At 39.1% G+C, this 21,101-nt stretch overlaps 1 protein-coding gene across 8 annotated transcripts in view; it reads right to left on the bottom strand.

The window, feature by feature from the left end:
- RBPMS (RNA binding protein, mRNA processing factor) overlaps positions 1 to 21,101 on the bottom strand; it is a 185,899-nt gene that overhangs the window by 45,996 nt on the left and 118,802 nt on the right. For all 8 annotated transcript variants that reach the window (XR_010127163.1, XM_054497942.2, XM_054497944.2 and 5 more), the window contains one exon: positions 20,496 to 20,646. Coding sequence is in view for 7 of the 8 variants with exons in the window: in XM_054497942.2 (XP_054353917.1) it covers positions 20,496 to 20,646 (151 nt within the window). In the remaining variant the exon portion in view is untranslated. The remainder of the gene's footprint in view (positions 1 to 20,495; positions 20,647 to 21,101) is intronic.

Here is a 21,101-nt window from a genome sequence, read left to right as displayed (position 1 = left end):
CCTGCCACCTACCTGGCCTAGGTCTGTGCCACATCAAATGCCTTTCTCTGTACTAGAGTCACCTACCTATGTTCCCCCGCAAGCAGCTTCCATTCTCCTGACCTAAAACGTCATTACTGATTCACTGAAAGGAGTAAGTAACACAATTCCTTGCAGAAACTGCAAAAAAATGTTCTTATGGTTCTATTTCAGTATAAAGTCTCACTTTTATCTGATGGTTTGTTTTATGGCTTCTGAATTTTAGATGACTTCAGAGAGGAAGCCAGTGAACTTTGAAAGGACATCATTTACATGTGTTTGCCATATCAGGTAGCATTTAACATATATAAATAGGGAGTTGTGGGTAAGAAAAACAGAAAGATTTCTGAAGTTTCTACAGGATTACTGTAGATTCCTTTTATTGTGGAGGAGGAGGAGGAAGGGGAAGGGTCAAGTGGAAAAATGATTATATGATTTAAAATATTTGTTAAAAGAATCACATAGTTTCCTGTTTGCATATCTCTTTTGGCATTTGTTGATATCTGTGTCTAGGTCTTGAGAGAGGCCAGTATATTTTAGACTTTTAAAAGTTAACTTGGATTTGAACTAGGAAGTAGGAGACAGCTAATTCCTAAATTTAACTTCCACTAAAAATTATGACATTAAAAACTTTGCTAATCTTTAACTGTTTACCAGAAATCAAGTTAAATTGCTATTTCAGGAGAACTTAAGTTTGAGAAACATTTACAATAAAATGATTTTTGAAATAACTTTTAATGACACATCAAACACATCTAGATTAAATTTTTTCATAAACATGTCCACTGATAAAGTGCTAGCAAAAATGGTATGATAGACTAAACTTGGAATATTCCAGTAGGGTCCCACCTTTGGCACTTTTTATAAATAGTACTAATAATGGTCTTTAAAGGGCTACAAAAAAGTAGTTTTACTGATAAAGTTTGAAATCAAGTTTCTAAAGTTATTAATGTGATCAAATGCTTATTTTGAAAAATACTGCTTAGTTCCCTTCTTTTCATCTCACCTTGCCCTACTTATATCTGCCTTTCTATAATTTTTCAAAAAATGAAGATGGGCAATAACCTGGGACTGTAGTGAAAGGAGAGAAGAAAATTGGTGTTATGTCTGAGATTAAGGCAAAATTTACATATATAGACCTGAATATTGTACTGAATAGCTGTGTAATCTTGGGGAAAACTACATATCTCCTTAAGCGTCAGTTATCTATAAAATAAGAAAATAAAAATTTGGATATTCTGGTACATGGCTGTTGGCTGTGTACATTGGTATAATCTTCATACAGCACTGTTCGGGAAATATATAAAATATTTTTTAATTTAATGAAATACATTAACATAACCAAAAGACAAGTAAATAAACAAACATAAAAAGGAATGGGCAATTGGTAGATCCTGATAATCAATGGCTGTAAACATCACAAAATGAAAGACCACTAATCCTTATGTGCCTCTTGATTGAAGTACACGCTACCAGGTATTCTTGCAAGATAAAAAATATATATAAAAGATAACTACTAATTTGCAGATAATTTAGAAACAGAATCATGCTGAACAAAACCACAGAGATACTCTAGGAAATTATAGGACAAACAATCTGGGTTCCACAACAAATACACTGCAAGCAAAAAAATGAGAGAGAATGAGAGGGAACATATTGAATGTTGATTCAAACAAACTTAAAACAATAAAACGTTATGCTAAAAATCCTTCAACTTTTATATGTTTGAAATTTTCCGTAACAAAAAGTTAAAGTAAAAATGAGTAGACCATCATTAAAAATGGTAACACTGGAAAGCAAGATAATCCACTTATAAAGTCTCTTTTCTTGTCTAGCCACTTGGTTATTTGATTACTAACCCACTCAGCAGAAATTAACATGCTAATGCAGTTATGAGAACACAAAATGTGTCTATATTAAGTATAATGCAATTTATGGACTTTGCAAGAGCCCAGAAATCAAGAAAAGAAAAAGCATCAAGGTTAGATTTATCTTTACAGTTACAATTTTGAGGAATTCATCCCCTGTCATGTGCTCACCCTAAAGCCCTGGCCTACTACACACTAGATTTCTAGAGGAATCTTACTCAAATGATACTCCAAATGAAGCTGCTTAAGCCTTGGACTGTATTTGCAACATGCCATTATGTAGTACTCAACAGATTTTAAAGCATATTATCTCATTTTATTCCTACTATTACATTACAGCTCGGTGAGGTAAAACAAAACAGGAAATTCATCATCATTATTACTTTTTTTTTTTGAGACACAGTTTCACTCTCTTGCCCAGGCTGGAGTGCACTGGTACGATCTCAGCTCACTGGAACCTCCGCCTCTCGGGTTCAAGCAGTTCTCATGCCTCAGCCTCCCAAGTAGCAGGGATCACAGGCACGCACCACCATGCCTGGCTAATTTTTGTATTTTTAGTAGAGATGGAGTTTTGCCACATTGGCCAGGCTGGTCTCAAACTCCTGACCTCAAGTGATCTGCCTGCCTCAGCCTCCCAAAGTGCTGGGATTACAGCGTGAAGCACTACACCCAGCCTAATTCATCATTGTTTTAAAAAGAAACTATCAGCTGTGGAGGTGCTCATATTATTAATTTTGAGGGAGAGGAAAACAGAAAACAGAATCACCAGCTTCTCCTTCAACCAATGAGGAAAGTATCCACCTGAAAGCAAACTATACTAGTCAAGAAAGCATTATTCTTCTTATATAGACCTATCAATAAGGAAAAGAAGAAATGGACAAATAACTGGAAAATGCCATTCTCAAATTAAATGGTTAATAAGTATATGACAAAAAACTTTATTAATAAACTATTAAAATGTCATGCCATTTTTGCCTGTCAGAAACATAAGTATTTATTTTTAAAAAATCACCTAATTAAGAAATGACTGATATACAAAGAGCTGTACATAGTTAATGTCTACAACTTGATGAGTTTGGAGATAAGTATATACCCATGAAACTCTCACTGCAATCAATATCATAAACATATCCACCATCTCCAAAAGTTTCCTCCTATCCTTTTTAAAAATTATATAAAAATTAACATACATTGTTTAAATTGGCAAATTAAAAACGGTATATGTTTACAGTGTACAACATTATGTGTGTGTTTGTGTTCTGAGAAAGGGTCTTGGTCCGTTGCCCAGGCTGCAGTGCAGTGGCTCCATCACGGCTTACTGCAGTCTTGACCTCCCGGGCTCAAACAATCTGCCCACCGTTGAGATCACTGGCATGATCCCCTCCACCCAGCCACATGGTTTTTTTTTTGTTTTTTGTTTTTTTTGAGGTGGAGTTTCGTTCTTGTTGCCCAGGTTGGAATTTTTTTTTTTTAAAATAGAGATGGGATCTCACTATGTTGCCCAGGCTGGACTAGAACTCCTAGGCTCCAGGGATCTTCCTAACTCAGCCTCCCAAGTAGCTGGGACTACAGGCCTGTGCCACTGGCCCTGACTCAATGTGACGTTTGGAATATGTGTACACTGTGGAATGGTTAAATCAAGTTAATTAACATAAGCATTACTTCACATACTTAGGTTTTTCTGATAAGAACACTTAAAATCTACTCTCTTAGCAATTTTCAAATATACAATACATTGTTATTAACTACAGTCACCATAAGGTACAATAGATCTCTTGAGCTTATTTCTCCTAACTGAAAATTTGTTTCTTTTGACCAACATTTCTCCAATCCCCCCATTCTATCTTCTTTATTTATTATGATTTTGGAGGATGTGGTAAGAACACAGCCTAAGATTGTTTCTTTTGACCAACATTTCTCCAATCCCCCCATTCTATCTTCTTTATTTATTATGATTTTGGAGGATGTGGTAAGAACACAGCCTAAGATTTACCCTCTTAACAAATATCTGTACTCCCATGTTCACTGTAACATTATTGACAAAAGACAAGACATGGAAGCAATCTAAATGGCAAATGACAAAGAAAATGTGGTGTATACATGAATTGGAATATTACCCAGCCTAAAAAAGCGGGGTAGAGGAGAGGACCCTACCGTTTGCAACAACATGGATGAACATGGAGGACATTATGCCCACATTATACTCATGTAATTTAGGTTACTCACAATTATATGAGTAATCTAAAATAATTTTATATGATAATAACCCTAACTGAGGGAGAGAAGCAGGGAAATAAGCATTCCCATACCAAGAGCCTACTACGTTTCAATCTTTCTGCCAGGCACCATCTTTGTTGACAAAGTTCATCTATTCTTCATAAACATACAACGAAAAAGCCAACTAAATTCAGCCTCAGATTCAAGTGTGTCCAGTCCTTTTGGGGAAAACGTCAATAAACCCAAACCAATCATGACAGAATGACAGAACCATACTGTCTTGGTCCTAGAAAGCCACTAAATATTCAACAGTATTAAGAAACAACTAAAGGGCTTATTCAAACAAAGAGAAAATGTTAAACAAACCCACCCATATCACTGTCTTCCTGTCTATACATTCCATTTCAGGGACCAAGGTCAGGTGTTAAAACAAGCAGAGAAGACATGTTCCAGGAATACTCCATCAATGGCACACTACTATAAAGCTAACATTTTGAACTAATCTAAATATTTAACTTTCTGCCCCTTCTGCTTATTTTAAAGCATCTAGTCAATATCAGTGCTCAGTCTGTTTTATGTTTATTTTACGTGCAAAGACACACTTTTTACAAGATAAATTTCTTTTCTTGTTGATGAACATTCTGGCTATTACATGTCCCACCTTTCTACTTTTAGTTTAATTTCATGTTCTGCTGACAAAGCCTTACAATTGGGAAGAAAGTAACAATGTATAGCCACTAGTAATCCCAGTGTTCTACTGTAGTTCTTAATCAAAGAATCTTAGTAATTAAAAAAAAAAAAACTATTTCCTTTCTAAAAATTTTATCCTCACAAAGCTGTAAAAGTGGGTTTTTCTGTGGATGTTCATCTCACTATGTTGCCCAGGCTAGACTAGAACTCCTAGGCTCCAGGGATCTTCCTACCTCAACCTCCTTTTCTGTGGATAAAGGAGTTGCTTTAACCAGATAAGTAGCCAAAGAAATGCATTATACTCTAACAGTGATAGGTCATATTGGGCACCTAGGGAAGCACCTCTAATGGTTCTGAACCATTAGGAAGTAAGACCCCATCATTCCTACAAATGATGGACATTCCAAAACTCGGTCCACTGAGGCAGTCCTGGTATTTCCTTCTATCAAAAAGATCCTGTCCCTTCCCTGCCTCTGGGCATCAGAAAGAATAATGACTGCGGTATACTGAAACCCTTGAAAATATACTAAAAAACACGAGTTCATGATGATACTCAAATACAGGGAAAGCAGAAACAATAACAACTACGATGCAACAAACAACCCCACACAAAACAGTGATCACCAATGGAGATTACCAGGCACCAATGTCTTAGGCAGAAAATTTGCACTAAAAGGAAAAGAATTAAGCATTTGTCCTGCTTTTTTGGATGACCTGTATTTCAGGGTAAACAACCAATTAGAAAAATCAACATTTTTCAGTCACTAATGAAGTAATGAGGAAAAGATCAATACATGAAGTCGTTAAAATGAAGGTGATAGGGACCTTACAATGTAGGCTTGAATCCACAAACCCCTCTTAGTTTACACCAAGCATGGAATAGCCCCCAAATTACTTATTTTATAAAGGGATGTCATATAAAGTACACAGTATGGCCTATGATGTATTCATACCCCAAAATGGCAAGGCTGAATTTAACCAAACCTTGCAAATCTAATCAAGCTTTTATATTTACAGTAAATAGAGGGGACACAAGAACAAGCAAAAGGACACTTAAAAGAAGAAAACAGACAAATCCAGAGGAGAATCTTTTCCCAGGAAGGCTGGCACTTTTTTCAATAATCCAATGGCACAAAAAAGAGAGATCCGGCCAGGCGCAGTGGCTCACGCCTGTAATCCCAGCACTTTGGGAGGCCGAAGCGGGCAGATCACAAGGTCAGGAGACCGAGACCATGGTGAAACCCCATCTCTACTAAAAATACCACAAAAAAATAAAATAAAAAAATAAAAATAAAAATATTAGCCAGGCGCAGTGGCGGGCGCCTGTAGTCCCAGCTACTCAGGAGGCTGAGGCAGGAGAATGGCGTGAACCTGGGAGGCGGAGCTTGCAGTGAACCAAGATAGTGCCACTGCACTCCAGCCTGGGTGACAGAGCGAGACTCCGCCTCAAAAAAAAAAAAAAAAAAGAGATCCTCCCATGTAGGGTGAGAGAAGGTGCTCTAGATTAAAAGGCACTTAAAAGACTTAACTAATGCAATATATTGACTGACCAACTCAACTGTAAAAAGACAACTGAGGAGGAGGAGAAAGAAGCAATCAAAAAGTTGTGGCTAAATCTTGGTAACTGTTAAACATGAATGATTCGTTTTTGGGATTGGTCATACTATTCTCTCTATATTTTGGTATATTTACCAGTATGAGAGGGAAAGAGAGAATTAGACACATACCCTCCAAGCAGATAAAACGCAAGCCATAGAAAACACCAATCTCTTCTGTGTATTTAAGACTCTGTCTGTAAATAAATAAACCAATGAATGAATGAATGAAAAAGTCATACTCCTAGCTAACTGCCTACAACCTACAACCTCAAGGTCCTGGATTCTACCACAACCACGTGGGAATGGAAAAACATCAGATGAAATTGCAACTCAGCCAATACACTTATTTCAGCCATGTGGGACCATAAGCAGGATCCAGTTAACCTGTGCCCGGAATTCTGCCCTACAGAATGTGTAACATAGTACATGTCAGTCGTTTTAAACAAAACAAAGAAAAAACACAAGAAACCTCTCCATTCTCCTTTATCAGAGTTGGCCTATTCCATACATGCTACTTCTGAGATGACTAAAGCAGCATGCTGTTAAGATGTGTTCTGTGAATCCTGAAAAGTTTCCTCCTATTCACAGAACAAATGGTGTCTAGATTTCCTAAATGCGGCACAATATCCCTACCTAGTGCTGCTGCTTTCTGTTTCCTTCTGGGCATCTCTTCAGCTGCACTGGATCATAAGCTCCAGCTCTTTTGTGATTTCTTCCTCCCTACACTTTCAGTTTTTGATCCTCACACTGGCCACCCCTTCAGTCTGTCGATCTGTTTCCACAATTTCCACTTAACTGAAATCTTTCTCATGTTCAACTAAAAGAGGAAGACCACCAGGTCTTTCCCATTCACTGAATAATGATCGGCTTCATCAGTTGCACAAGCATTGTCTATAACTTCAACTGAACACTTGCTCTACCTTACACAGCAGCTCCTTATAGGCCTGTTTCCTCTACTACGTGTAAACACTCCAAGAGCAGAACTGTACCTTATTCAGCTTTTTAATCTCTCACCTCCCCTCAAATGTTTGCTAAACTCAAGTGAGAAAACTAGAACAGGAACTCACCATAATTTCCTGCACAGAACTGTTAATGTTTGACCAGTTTGATCTCCTTGACCTTCTGAGGGCTATTTAATTAAAAGACAGAAAGACACCCCTCCACCTTCAGCCACTAATTAAACCACTTTAAGTAGAGATACTGCTGCTCCTCCATTGTATCTCAGTATAGCTAGGATCCTAGTGGCTACATGAAGTGCAGAATGAAAAGAAGGATAAGGGACCTGAGTTTGCACAGATTACACTATACTTACCCAGAGATTTAACTCTCCAAGCAACCATCATTTCTGCCAATGTTTTCCCAAATGAAAAGAGCTTTGGTTACATGGTATTTTACTGTATGGATCAGCTATACACATACACATACACACACACACACACACACACGATGGGGTCTTGGCCTATATATCTATTGATAAACAAAAAAAATAAGGTCTAGAGCTGAGAATGAAAGCAGGTATCAGAGCAGGATGTAATGTCAAATCCCATTCATACAGTATCTATGTGTATATTTGTATAGTTATTCATCCAAAATGTTAAAACACTTATCTCTAGGTGGGTAACATAATTTTCAGCATTCAATTTTTAAAACATACAGATTTAAATAAGTTATATTATTAAAAAAATCAATTCACATGAGGAAAACTCGTGTGTGTGTGTGTGTGTGTGTGTGTGTGTGTGTGTGTGTGTGTATTTAGAGATGGAGTCACGCTATGTTGGCCAGGCTGGAGTGCAGTGACCATTCACAGGCAAGACACACTATAGCCTTAGATTCCCGGGCTCAACTGCTTCTCTTGCTTCAGCCTCCTGAGTAGCTGGGACTACAGGCACATGCCACTGTACCTGGTTTTATATACACGTATTATAAAAACTATGTTTTTGGAATGCCTTAAATCTTTGTATTTAAAAAATTTTGTAAATGCCTTATATCTTTGTATTAAATAATTTTTGTTTAATTTCCACATTTCTTGAAATAAGCTTGTACTGCATTTGGAACTGGTATTGTGGTGGAAGAGAACTGGGCATTTGTGAAAGATACTTGGGTGGAGTCTCCCAAGGAGGTACTATAAGAATGAATGGTTGGTATGTTATCCAGCTCCTCACACAACCAGTTACTCGTGGGCTAGTCACTACAGAATACACAGCAGAAATAAAAGACCCATTTTAAAGGAGAGGCTGGCACAAAAGCTTGCAGGTGTTTTTTCTTTTCTGAGATACAGTTTCACTCACTCTGTCCCCCAGGCTGGAGTACAGTGGCACGATCTCAGCTCACTGCAATCTCTCCCTCCTGGGTTCAGGCAATTCTCCTGCCTCGGCTTCCTGAGGAGCTGGAATTACAGGCGCCCCACCCTCCACCATAGCCGGCTAATTTTTGTATTCTTAGTAATGATGGGGTTTCACCATGTTGGCTAGGCTGGTCTCGAACTACTGACCTCAAGTAATCCGCCCTCCTCAGCCTCCCAAAGTGCTGCAATTACAGGCGTGAGCCACTGTGCCTGGCCAAAAAATGTTAATTTTAAATGATTAGGACCAGAAGTTTCTAAACTTTGGTTTTAGGACACCTTTACACACGTAAAAACGATCAAGCCTAAAAGAACTTTTGTGTGGTTTTTTACCATATTATATAAACTTTTGAAGTTAAAAAAGGTTAAGTGGCCAGGTACGGTGCCTAAGGCCTATAATGGCAATACTTTGGGAGGCTGAGGTGGGAGGATTGCTTGAGCTCAAGACCAGCCTGGGCAACAAAGTGAGGCCCCGTCTCTACAAAAAATTAGAAAATTAGGCAAGGTGGTGCGTGCCTGTAGTACCAGCTACTCAGGAGGCTGAGGCAGGAGGATCACTTAAGCCCAGGAGTTGGAGGCTGCAGTGAGCTGTGATGGCATCACTGCTCTCCAGCCTGAAGAACAAAGTAAGACCCCCATCTCTTAAAAAACAAAAAAAGTTGATTAATTCATGTTGTTTTAAAATAAGATATTTTACCTATTACTACAAATAAGATATTTTAATGAAATCTACATATTTAGAAAAAAAAGATAAAACTAGTTCTACATATTTGCAAATCTCTTTAGTATCTAGTTTAATAGAAGACAACTGGTTTCTTATATCTGCTTCAAATTAAATCTATTGTAACATACTGTATTGGCTCTAGTATATGAAAAAAATACGGTCTCACAGAGATATGCATCTAGCTGGTCAAAGGAGTAATATTTCAATACCTTTTACAGGTAACTGGATATTCTTCTCTGCTATTACACCAACACTTATTAAGGGGTGGTTATTAAAGATGTCTTGGATTATGGAATCTGAAACCTTATCAATGAGCTTTCCTATTATGTTCCATTAAAATCCATTGTCCTGGCCTGGTGTGGTGGCTCACACCTGCTATCCCAGCACTTTGGGAGGCTAAGGCAGGAGGATGGCTTGACCCCAGGAGCTTGATACCAGCCTGGGCAACAAAGCAAGACCCCATCTGTACAAAATGTTAAAAAATTAGCTGGGTCTGGAGGCACACACCTGTAGTCCCAACTATTCTGGAGGCTGAGGAGAGAGGATTGTTTGACCCTGGGAGGAGTTTGAGGCTATGATCGAACCACTGGGCAACAGAGTGAGACATGGTCTCTAATAAAAAGTAAAAACTAAAAAAGATTCTAAAAAATCCATTGTTCCATTTCATACAGACCTTTACCCATGCATGATTTTGGAATATAATACATTGGTCATTTGGAAGATAATGGTTCAAGGAGTTATGTGGATCTCTAAATGTTGACCCATTTCATTGTGCAATTTAAAAATTCATTAATATGGCTGGGAGTGGTGGCTCACACCTGTAATCCCAGCACTATGGGAGGCCAAGGTGGGTGGATCACTTGAGGTCAGGAGTTTGAGACCAGCGTGGCCAACATGGGGAAACCCCGCCTCTACACTAAAAAAAAAAAAAAAGCCCGGCATGGTGGCTCGCACACATAGTCCCAGCTACTGGGAAAGCTGAGATGGAGGTTGCAGTGAGCCAATCAAGCCACTGAGCTCTAGCCTGGGTGACAGAGTGACACTAAATCTCAATTAAAAAAAAAAAAATTCATTAACATCACCACCAATCTGTTGGGAAACTGTCAAAATCATGGTGGTAAAGTTTTCAAAAATTCTGATTTTTGCCTTAAAGCTAAAATGTTATTATTTGGAACAAAAACTGTCATTTTCTGTGAAGTGACAGGTACATCTCACAATTTTTCAAGAAAAAGCCAAAATCCAAGTCTGAATAACCATAGTTTATGAGTGTCAAGTTAAAATGGATTAAAGGAAGCAGCCATTTACTTCATACCTTAAAACAACTACAGAACAGCTTTATGTACACTCCCCATTCTGTCACACTTAATCATAAAACGACTTGCACTGAAGAGTTGAGGTTAAATAACATTAATTTTTACCTGTTTATCAAAAACATTCTTAGGCAAAATTGGCTTTTTTCTTAACAAAGTGTGCAGGAGTGAGGATGCACACTTTACTGCTGCACACTTTTTACTAATGCTCACATTGGTAAATGATTACTAATGTATTTTGGTGCCACTGTCTTGATATGTATTAAGGTGCCAGTAGTTATGTCCACTACTACACATGAGAAAGGCAAACTATTTTTGTGAAAATAATATAGGCCTCATGTACTCCCTTAAGGAATCTCAGAGACCAACCAGGGGTGCGTGGACCATGCTTTTGAGAACTGCCATACTGTAAAAGAAAAGATAGCTCTTTATTTGAGGATTACAAAAGGGAAGTCAAAGGGAGCCTGCATCAACAATGTAAGAAACACCTTCCTTCACAATGAGCAAGTGAGGGAGCAACGGTCTTCAAATAATTAAGTTTGTATTTCTTTTGGATTGTCCCAGTAAATCAACTCCCTTTACTCTTTCATCTCTAAGAATATAATGAATAATTTGAGTTTATAAAACAAAAGTTGGGGCAATTATTTGCATTACAATAGAAATCTGTGATATCCAAGGAGATTCGAGTCCCTGATTTATTTATTTATTTATTTTTTTTTGAGATGGAGTCTCGCTCTGTCGCCCAGGCTGGAGTGCAGTGGTGTGATCTCAGCTCACTGCAAGCTCCGCCTCCAGGTTCACACCATTCTCCTGCCTCAGCCTCCCGAGTAGCTGGGACCACAGGTGCCCGCCACCAGTCCCGGCTAATTTTTTGTATTTTTAGTAGAGACGGGGTTTCACCGTGTTAGCCACGATAGTCTCGATCTCCTGACCTCGTGATCCACCTGCCTTAGCCTCCCGAAGTGCTGGGATTTCAGGTGTGAGCTACCACGCCCGGCACCTGAGTTCTTGTTATTTGTTTACAGCTGTTCAATGATTTAATAAAGAAACAGAAATTCAGCTGGGTGCTGTGGCTCTGACGCCACAGTCTGAAGTCTTTCTCCTCTGTGTCTCACTTCCTGGCCTCTTTCTTTTGCTATCACCTGATGACTCTGACTGCCCCAAGACGCTGCATTACTTTCTCCCCACAACCTCTTCTTCACACTGAGACTCCTATCCCTCACCAGCAAAGACTGGAGGCAAGAAAAAGGGGTGAAATAACGACGTGTGCCCTCACTACCACCTCTTCCCAAAATCTCAGGGTGGGGTGGGTGGGAAGGCTGCCTTTCTAAGTGTACCTCCAAATGTACCCACCCAGTAGCATTTCGGGTGATATCAAGAAGAAACTTCAGGGCAGGCCCCTTCCCCTTTTTATTTACCACTAACTGAACTCCTCCATCTACACGAAAGAGATCGTATGGAGTTCTGCTCTTATCACAGTTTCCTAGAGCTTAAGAAGGCAGTTTTGATGAAGTGTACCTGGATAGAAAGGTGTTCATGAGGTGAGAATTTGTGTAAGTATAGTATGGTCAGTGGCCAGGTGCAGTGGCTCTTACCTGTAATCCCAGCACTTTGGGAGGCCTAGCGAGAAGGCCCAGAAGTTAGAGACATAGCAAAATCCCATCTCTACAAATTTTTTTTTAAACTAGCCAGGAGGCTGAGGCAGGAGGATCACTTGGGCTTCAGCCCAGGAGTTGGAGACTGAAGTGATGAGATATGACTGTATGATTGCACCACTGTACTCCAGCCTGGGTCAAAGAGCAAGACCTAACCTCAAAAAACAACAACAATAACAAAAACCCAAACAACAACAAAAAAACAATGCTCTGAATATACAGTCCTGGATGGAAAGGGGTCCACGAGGTAAGAACTCATGTTAAGAATAGTATGGCCATGTTTTATCTAAACTAAATCAAACCAAAACACCTGCCATATGCTGTATTTTTATACGGTATGTATAAATGCACAGATATATATGTATAAAATAAAAAACAAAAAAGCATACACAAACAAATAAGTAAACAAAAATAAAAAATAACAAAAAAGGAAATACATGAAGAAACGCCAGGCAAGGTGGTATGGTACATGCTTGTACTCCCAGCTACTCTGGAGGCTGAGGCATGAGGAATGCTTGAACCCAGGACTTTTAGGCCAGCATGGGTGACACAGGAAGGCCCAGTCTTCAAAAACAAAGAGAGAGAGACTGACTGATTTGAGGCACGTTCTCTTAACATGGACTGAAAATTTTATCTCCCCGAATAACCAACCCAATATCATGTAAGACAATCCCTCACATTTCTATGTTAAGGAAATGTGTTTTGTTTTCTATGTTAGTTTTAGTTTTCCCAGAGAGAACAAAGTACACCAAAACTAAATATAAACGATCTGGTGGTTTAACTTCAGCTAACATTTTACAGTTAATGCACTTGGCCATCAAATTTGATGCTAATGAATTATACTGAAGCTTGATTTTTTTTGAGACAGAGTCTCACTCTGTTGCCCAGGCTGGAGAGGAATGGTGCGATCTCAGCTCACTGCAACCTCTGCCTCCCGGGTTCAAGCAATTCTCATGCTTCAGCCTCCTGAGTAGCTGGGATTACAGGCGCACACCACCACGCCCAGCTAATTTGTGTGTGTGTGTGTGTGTATATATATACTTTTTTTATTATTATTATTTTTTAAAGAGACGGGGTTTTGCCATGTTGCCCAGGTTGGTCTCGAACTCCTGAGCTCAGGCAACCCGCCTGCCTCGGCCTCCCAAAGTGCCAGGATTACAGGAATGATCCACCGAGCCCAGTCTGAAGCTTGATTTTTTGTTTTATTTTGAGGCAGAGTCTCGCTCTGTCACTCAGGCTGGGGTGCAGTGGCACGATCTCAGCTCACTGCAACCTCTGCCTCCTGGGTTCAAGTGATTCTCTGCCTCAGCCTCCGGAGTAGCTGAGATTACAGGTGAGCGCTGCCATGCCTAGTTAATTTTTGTATTTTTAGTAGAGGCGGGGTTTTACCATGTTGGCCAGGGTGGTCTCAAACTCCTGACCTCCTGATCACTTGAGATCACCTCGGCCTCCCAAAGTGCTGGGATTACAGGTGTGAGCCACCACGCCCGGCCTTGATTTTTTTCAATAAGTAGCTGACCAGCCCTGAAATCCTGACTTTATATAATATGTCTTATTAAGTACATTTTCAAAGGTCTGAGTGAGTTTAAAGCACCTTCTAAGGAATTATCTTCGAAAGAACTATAGCTGTCAGCACCCATGGGCTACTTCAAAAAGAAGTGAGTCATGGCTCACACCCGTAATCCCAGAACTTTGGGAGGCCAAGGCAGGTGGATTGCTTGAGCCCAGGAGACCAGCCTGGCCAATGAGGCAAAACCCCATCTCTACAAAAAATAAAGATTTAGCTGGGTGTGGTGGCACGCACCTGTAGTCCCAGCTATTTGGAAGGCTGAGGTGGATGGATCACTTGAGAGGAGGTCAAGGCTGCAGGGAGCCATGATTGTGCCACTGAACTCCTGCCTGGGAGACAGAGCCAAACCCTGCCAATCAATCAAGAAATGGACCATAAGGTAGGCAATGTTGAAGGGCAGGAGGGGGAGCAGGTCGGGAGGTAAATAATTAAAAACATAACTGGAAAAAAAAAAAAAAAGGCAGTGTGGTGATGTGAGACTAGCAATGAGTTTTAGAGCCAAGCAGGCCTTAAAATGAGCTATGTGAGTTTGGGAAAGTTACTCAAACTCTTGAGTTTCAGTCTCCTTAGGGGTAAAATAGGTATTTTACATATAATTCTTGAGGAAACAGAGTAGTTGCTCAATAAACATTTCCTTTCTTCCCATCCATTAAATAAAGGCCTATGAATCATTCAATCAAATGCCAGAATTCAAGCAGCTCAGGAGCTGGTTTGGGTTTACTTGAGACATCAGGGAGTTAAGAGAGACTTCTCTCTGCCACTATTCCCCTTGCTCTGATTCTAGCAAGCGTATCTGTGCCACATGAATACACAATGCTCTACAGCAATGGCAGCAGAGACTGAGGTGATGTTTCGTGAGAGCCCAGGTATTATTTTCGGCCCTACTGAGCCACTTAGTCTCACTTGCAGCAAAACTTTGTCCTAAAGATAAAGGGGTAAGTTAAATGATTTCAAAATTCAAAATGCAGAAAGAGATACATTTTATTATGTGCATATTAAAAGGTGTGTAAGGATAAGCACCAAAGTGCTAATGGTGATTGTCTCTGGGTAGTAGAATTTAATGACTTTTATTTTTTTGCTGGACTGCCTGAAAATTTTTCTTCTGAGAAGCATGTAGGATTTTGGTTATCAAAAAAAAAAAAAGAAATAGAAAGTCTTGCCCTCAGAACACCTGCAACTTTTAGTCATTCCCTTGTGTCCCGTTCCTTCTGCCCAGATTGATTAGGTATTCCTCCTGCCCAGTCAGTCTTCATAAACAATGCCGCTGGAGAGCAGGCGTGAAACTGACAAGACATTTGCCAATCTTTCTAATTGTGCATGCCATGCACTGCTGCCTTGGAAAAAATGCAGGCACCAGGGCTCTGTTCCATGGGACACAGTAAGCTTTAGATAGGCCCTGGATGACCTTGTCCCACAGAGATGAATGTTAAGAGATTTCCTATTTGCTCAGTGTTGTCTCTGGGAAGGAATGTGTGAGATACTTTACAGGCTCTCCTGAACCTTCACAGGGTCTCTTCAGACATGAGACAGAGAACTCGCTTCCAGTTAGCGTAGGTTGTTACTGGATAAATGGGAACTTCCAGGGACATGGCAGGTAAACAAGGAAGTAATCTGATTAGTCACCAAAACGTTATGTGCTGATCAGGTATCTAAGAGTACTAATTTAACAGAGCAAGCTTTTGTCTGAGAGAGGGAAGGGAGGAGGGAAGAAAGGTGCAGGGGCAAAGGAGAAGAATATGAAAGTAGGAAGGAGAATTTAACTTTAAAAATTCTTTGATTTATCAGTGACTCTCAACTGTGAATCAAAACTACCCAAAGAGCTTTTAAAAGCCTAGAGGGGAGGAAAATAAGAACAATTATTATTTTTTAAAAATACAGAGCCTACATCCTAGCCCAGACCTGCAGAACCAGACTCCTTGGAGCGGGAGTACAGGAATCTTCATTACTGCAGAATTCTGGAGCCTTTTGATATCTGCTTCATAAAAACTGAATCGAAAGGACAGGATCTGTCTAAACTGAGTAAAGGCTCTATTAAGTGTTGAATGCCTCCACCTTTAAGGGCACTATTATAATAAGGTATATTGCAAAGAGTATAAACTCATCAAGAACATTTATTCAATTAATTTCATATGTATTATGACAAACTAACCAAATGAGCCATCTTAAATATGTGCATTTTATCACATCCCAATCAGACCTCAGTAACACTGTAAGTTTAAAAAGTACTTTGAAGGGCACCTCTCTCCACACTTGCTGGGAATAAGAAAATCATGATCAACTGAAAAAACATAAAAATAAAACTATGGTATGTTACCAAAAAAAAATCCATTATGTATTTCTAGATGTGAGATGCTGAGTATACAAACACAGAAAAACTATAGGTCTTTTAATTATGAGGGACAAAAGGCACATGAATGTACCCATTTTTACACATGCACACTAACAGTCACTGCGTCCTGACTCTGTGGCCCTAATTATTGCCGTTGTGTAGCTGAGAAAACTGAGACACAGAGAGGTTAGGTAACTAAACCAAACTTACAAAACTAGTAAATGACAAAAAGTCTAGAATTTAAGTCTAGGCTCTATCACTTGATGTATTGTATTGCTAGGGCTGCCATAGTCATATACCACAGAGTGAGTGGCTTAAACAACAAATATTTATTTCCTCACAGTTCTAGAGGCCAGTCTAGAGGTGTCTGTAGGGTTGGTTTCTCCTGAGGTCTCTCTCCTTGGCTTGCAGATGGTTGCTTTGTCCTCTGTCCTCACACGGCCCTTCCTCCGTGTGTATACATACCTGATGTCTCTTTTTCTTCTTATATGGATAGCAGTCATAATGGATTAGGGCTCCACCCCTAAGGGCCCCATTTGAACTTAATCATCTCTTTAAAAATCTTATCTCCAAATATGGTGACATTTTGAGGTACTAGGAACAGAGACTTCATCATATGAATTCTGGGGGACACTATTCAGCCATCACACTTACTGACAGTGTTACCTCAGGAAAGTTACTAGACTTTCCTAGGCCTCAGTTTCTTCAACTGGAAAATAAGTGCTATTGAGAATCAAATGAGATAATTCACATAAAAATGCTTAGGAGAGCATCTGGCACACAGCATCATCACTTTACAGACGAGAAAAATAAAAATCAGTTAAGTGACTTACTCTTTCTTCATCTCCAAAGCAGAGTTCTTATTATAGAACACTACATTCCTGTACAACCTAATGCACAATCTAAGAGAATTTAATGTAATTTATAATTCTTCCTCATCTCTTAACTCCCGCTTTCTCACAGTTCTTTTCCAACTTTATTACATACAAGGAAGAGAAAGAAAAGCTCAAATTAATGATCAATTCTATTAATTTAGGCAGGTAGATACACTACTTTCTTGAAATTGTATGTCAATTTCACTCATCCTTTCTGCTAACTTGCAAAGACAATTGGCTACGCTCAAACTGTGATGACAACTCAGAAGATCAATATCTGCTGTAACTATTAGGAAAGAAAGGCAACCCAAAGCTTTTTATTAACAAATTATTATTGTACTTTACCTTTGCCTAGTACTTTACATACACTATATCTATTTAATCCTCAGCCCAATCCTGGGATATTGTTTTATTTACCTCTCCTAACAATCAGAAAGTATTATTCCTATTTTATAGCTGAGAGAATAGGAGCACAACCAAGTTAAAAAAATTTTTTTCTCTTAAAGGTCACAAAGCTTGTCAATAATTGGCAGAATTATTGACAGGATTCTCAGTGACATCTTCTAGCCTGAAGCCAAAGTTCTCCACAGCAGGCCACCATCTACCCAGCTAAGTGGCAACATCTGGTTTTCTCACTCTTCATCCCTGGCACAAATACAGCAGGTGCTCAGCAAATATGGCAGTCTGATTCGGGGGCAATCTCAGCTAAGCTGCAGAATCTCTTATATGTCCTTCATATGGGGCCAAGTTTTCTGACAACTTTGACCACCATCACCTCCCTGGAATGCCAGCTCTTTTAAGGCAGCAACCAATTTCCTTCTTCTCCAGAATCTAGCACACTGGGCGCTCGTTTAAGTTCATTAAGTTCATATATTTATGGAGAATTGAGAGTTCAAGTGTATGTGTGTTGTATAATAAAACCACAGAACATTCTTCCTTCAGTGATGGTAACGAGTGCTTTTCAGCCACTACCATATAAAAACATTAACCAAAAGAAACATTTATAAAAAACCTCCATGGCCTACAACAAAGACTAGCCTTCAGGGCCTTTCCAATCCTCAAATTCTCCAATTCCGTTATAGTCTACACCTGATAAGTAGTTCAACTGACCACCTTGAGTACCAATTCTGAGTACAATGCAAGTGGGTTTGTCTGTGTAGACCCAACACAGTGTTCTTAAGTCTTGCCGTATGCTTCCAGGTAAGCAAGTTGTATGTGACGGTCAAGTTCACAGTTCCCAGAGGCAATGGCAATGGATAATAAAGTTGACCTGAGCCATAGGGGACTTGCTCTCCTCAAGACGCTATGTCGTAAAAATGAGCTATATTAAGATAAATCATGCTGACTTTTATTTTCCTCAAAAATATACTGCTGGCTGCTTGGATTTTTTTTTTTTTTTAAACTTCAAATTCGTGTTGCTATGAACAGCTGGGCAAGTTTTTACCCTGTCATGGAAACTATCTGGCCATTTTTGCACTGTTCTGTATGCTCGGAAGGGAGGTGAGCAGAGCTTGCCAGAAAAGAGTTCTAAGCTCAGTTTCTATGCTCTCCTGTAACTTCAGGGACTTGTGAATGTCCAGTTTGTTCCTATTTGTTGCTTTTGTATAGCATGTCGTAACCTGGCTACAACCTTCCTGGCTACCTATTTCACAGGGCTGTTGTAAGAAATTCAGAAAAAGTTTTGTGGTCCTGTTAAAAAGAGTATTCAGCAAAGAACTGAAAATGTAAAGTTAAGTATCACCAGCATTACATTTCCTGCCTGAATTAATCTTTTCAAAGAACTGAGATCTGAGGCTGGCAAATTCACTAAAAAGGCAAAGAATTACTTTAGGTTATTTTTACTAAATCAGGCATCCTAAAAATACTCTTTTTTGATGCCTTGATCAAGAGAGAAGAAATTTCAGAGAGAAGAGGCATACAAATGCATCTATAGTTCTACAAGTAGCCCAATTTCAGTATCAATTTATCCACTCACTATAATAAATATTAAATATATACAATATACAAAGTATTAAGCTAGATACTATAAGGATGAAGAATTATGTAAAGGATGTTCCTATATCCTCCTGTACTACAAGTACACTGTAAGATGTAACTTTTGTTTAGAGTTCCTTCCCAAATAAGCAAAGGTTTCTAGTTTCCCTGGGACAAAGAAGGTGAAAGAACAAAATAATTTTTTTTTTTATCTATTATGACTTTCTGGATTCATAGAAACATTTATTTTAGAACATTCAGGGAGACTTATCTATTAGTTTCTACTGATGAGTACCAAGAGTGACTGAACTACAGAATGGCTGTGACTTCCAAAGATAACCTGATTAAATCTGACATGCACATGACATGGGGGGAGCAAGGAATCCATGTGTCCTTCAATTTCAATAAGAAGAGTTAAAATGTATTATCGAAGGAAGAAGATCACAATCGTGCGGTTTAGAAAGCAGACCAAAAACGACAGGACAGAAATATTCCAAATAACTTGGAATCCAAGTCACTTGGGTTTCCTTGAATGCCCTGCCGTATTAAATCACATATGGCTCTGCAATGAAAGGAAAAGTTAAGGCCTGTCTCATGCCCCACTTCTGCCACTGACTGAGCTTGAGAAAGCAAATTCAATCTTTTAAAGTTATTCAGTGAAAGGCAGAAATGGTAGTCTGGACATATAATGAAATAAGCTTATTAATGTGGGGTAGAAGATGTCTTGAGCGATTAGCCAGTGTCCTTATCCAATTAAGTTGGAAAAGAAAGCCCCAAATTTCCTTAAAGTTTTACTGGTATTAGTTTGCTAGACTGACTGTTCCAATATATACATTCCTTGTATGTGTTTACTTTTCCCCCTAGAGTTATGGCTAAACTGAATAGAACCAAATTCCTAAGATCTGCTTCTTTCACTTTTAATATCCTATTTTTCCAAAGCCACCAAGCTGATGTCCTTCAACAAATGGATTAAAGTAAATGCTGAGAACCAGCTCTCGTGTCCGAGCAGGGGGGAATGAAGGATTTATACCCAAGGCAACTAGGGGCATACTCATGATGGTAAATATAACATTAAGGAAATCTGTAGTACATCAAATGAAATTCTGAAGTTATGGTTCTATTCAAGCTGAACCATCTTTTGGGACAGCCAATCGCAAACAAGATTGCTGTATTTGGAATTCTGACACCAAGAACACCTAGGCAACCTCTTCACAGAAATGGAAAATAAGACTCAGCCAGCTCCATGTCCCATGGTGTAACCTCACATGCAGCACATGAACAGTTCTTAGTTATTATTATTTTTAAATGAAAAGTAGATCGACTTACATGGCTCTCTGGCAATGAACTGAGGTACAGTGTTGGGCAGAGGAGTACTGGGGTTTGGAGTCCCTACGAGTTTGTTCTTGGCCATCTTCGTGTTTGCCTTAGCAAACTCTAGTCGTAGTGTTTGCGGAATTTCAGGATCGAAGCGGATGCCCTTTGGAAATAGAGAACAAATGGAAGATGTTTTCATTTCCTTAGAGTCAAACCGGAATGGTGACAAAATAAACACACCAGTAAACCCTGGTCCCTCAGGAAAAAAGGTCAGCAACCACTCTCATTATTACTACTTATACAGGTTACATGAAAAATGACAACACAAAGTGTTCCGAAAGTCAGTGGGATTTAGTTTAGTTAAAAAATGTAGTTACGCAGATTTTCAACTATTCCTTTTCTTTTTAGACAAAAACTTTTCAGTTTAAAATTTGAACCAGCAAATTCCTAGCACAGTTACACACTTTAATGTATAGTAATTTCAGTTACGTCTGACCCTATTCCTGCAGTTTACCTAAAATAGATTATATTCAGTAAAACAAATCACAGACACTATGAAAGACACTAGGGCAAGACAAGTCTATTTGGAACCCTTCCACCATTCAAGAATGCCTTCAT

The sequence above is a fragment of the Pongo pygmaeus genome, chromosome 7 (assembly GCF_028885625.2).
Source record: "Pongo pygmaeus isolate AG05252 chromosome 7, NHGRI_mPonPyg2-v2.0_pri, whole genome shotgun sequence".
Lineage (NCBI taxonomy): Eukaryota > Metazoa > Chordata > Mammalia > Primates > Hominidae > Pongo > Pongo pygmaeus.
This window is presented reverse-complemented; position numbering and strand designations above follow the sequence as displayed.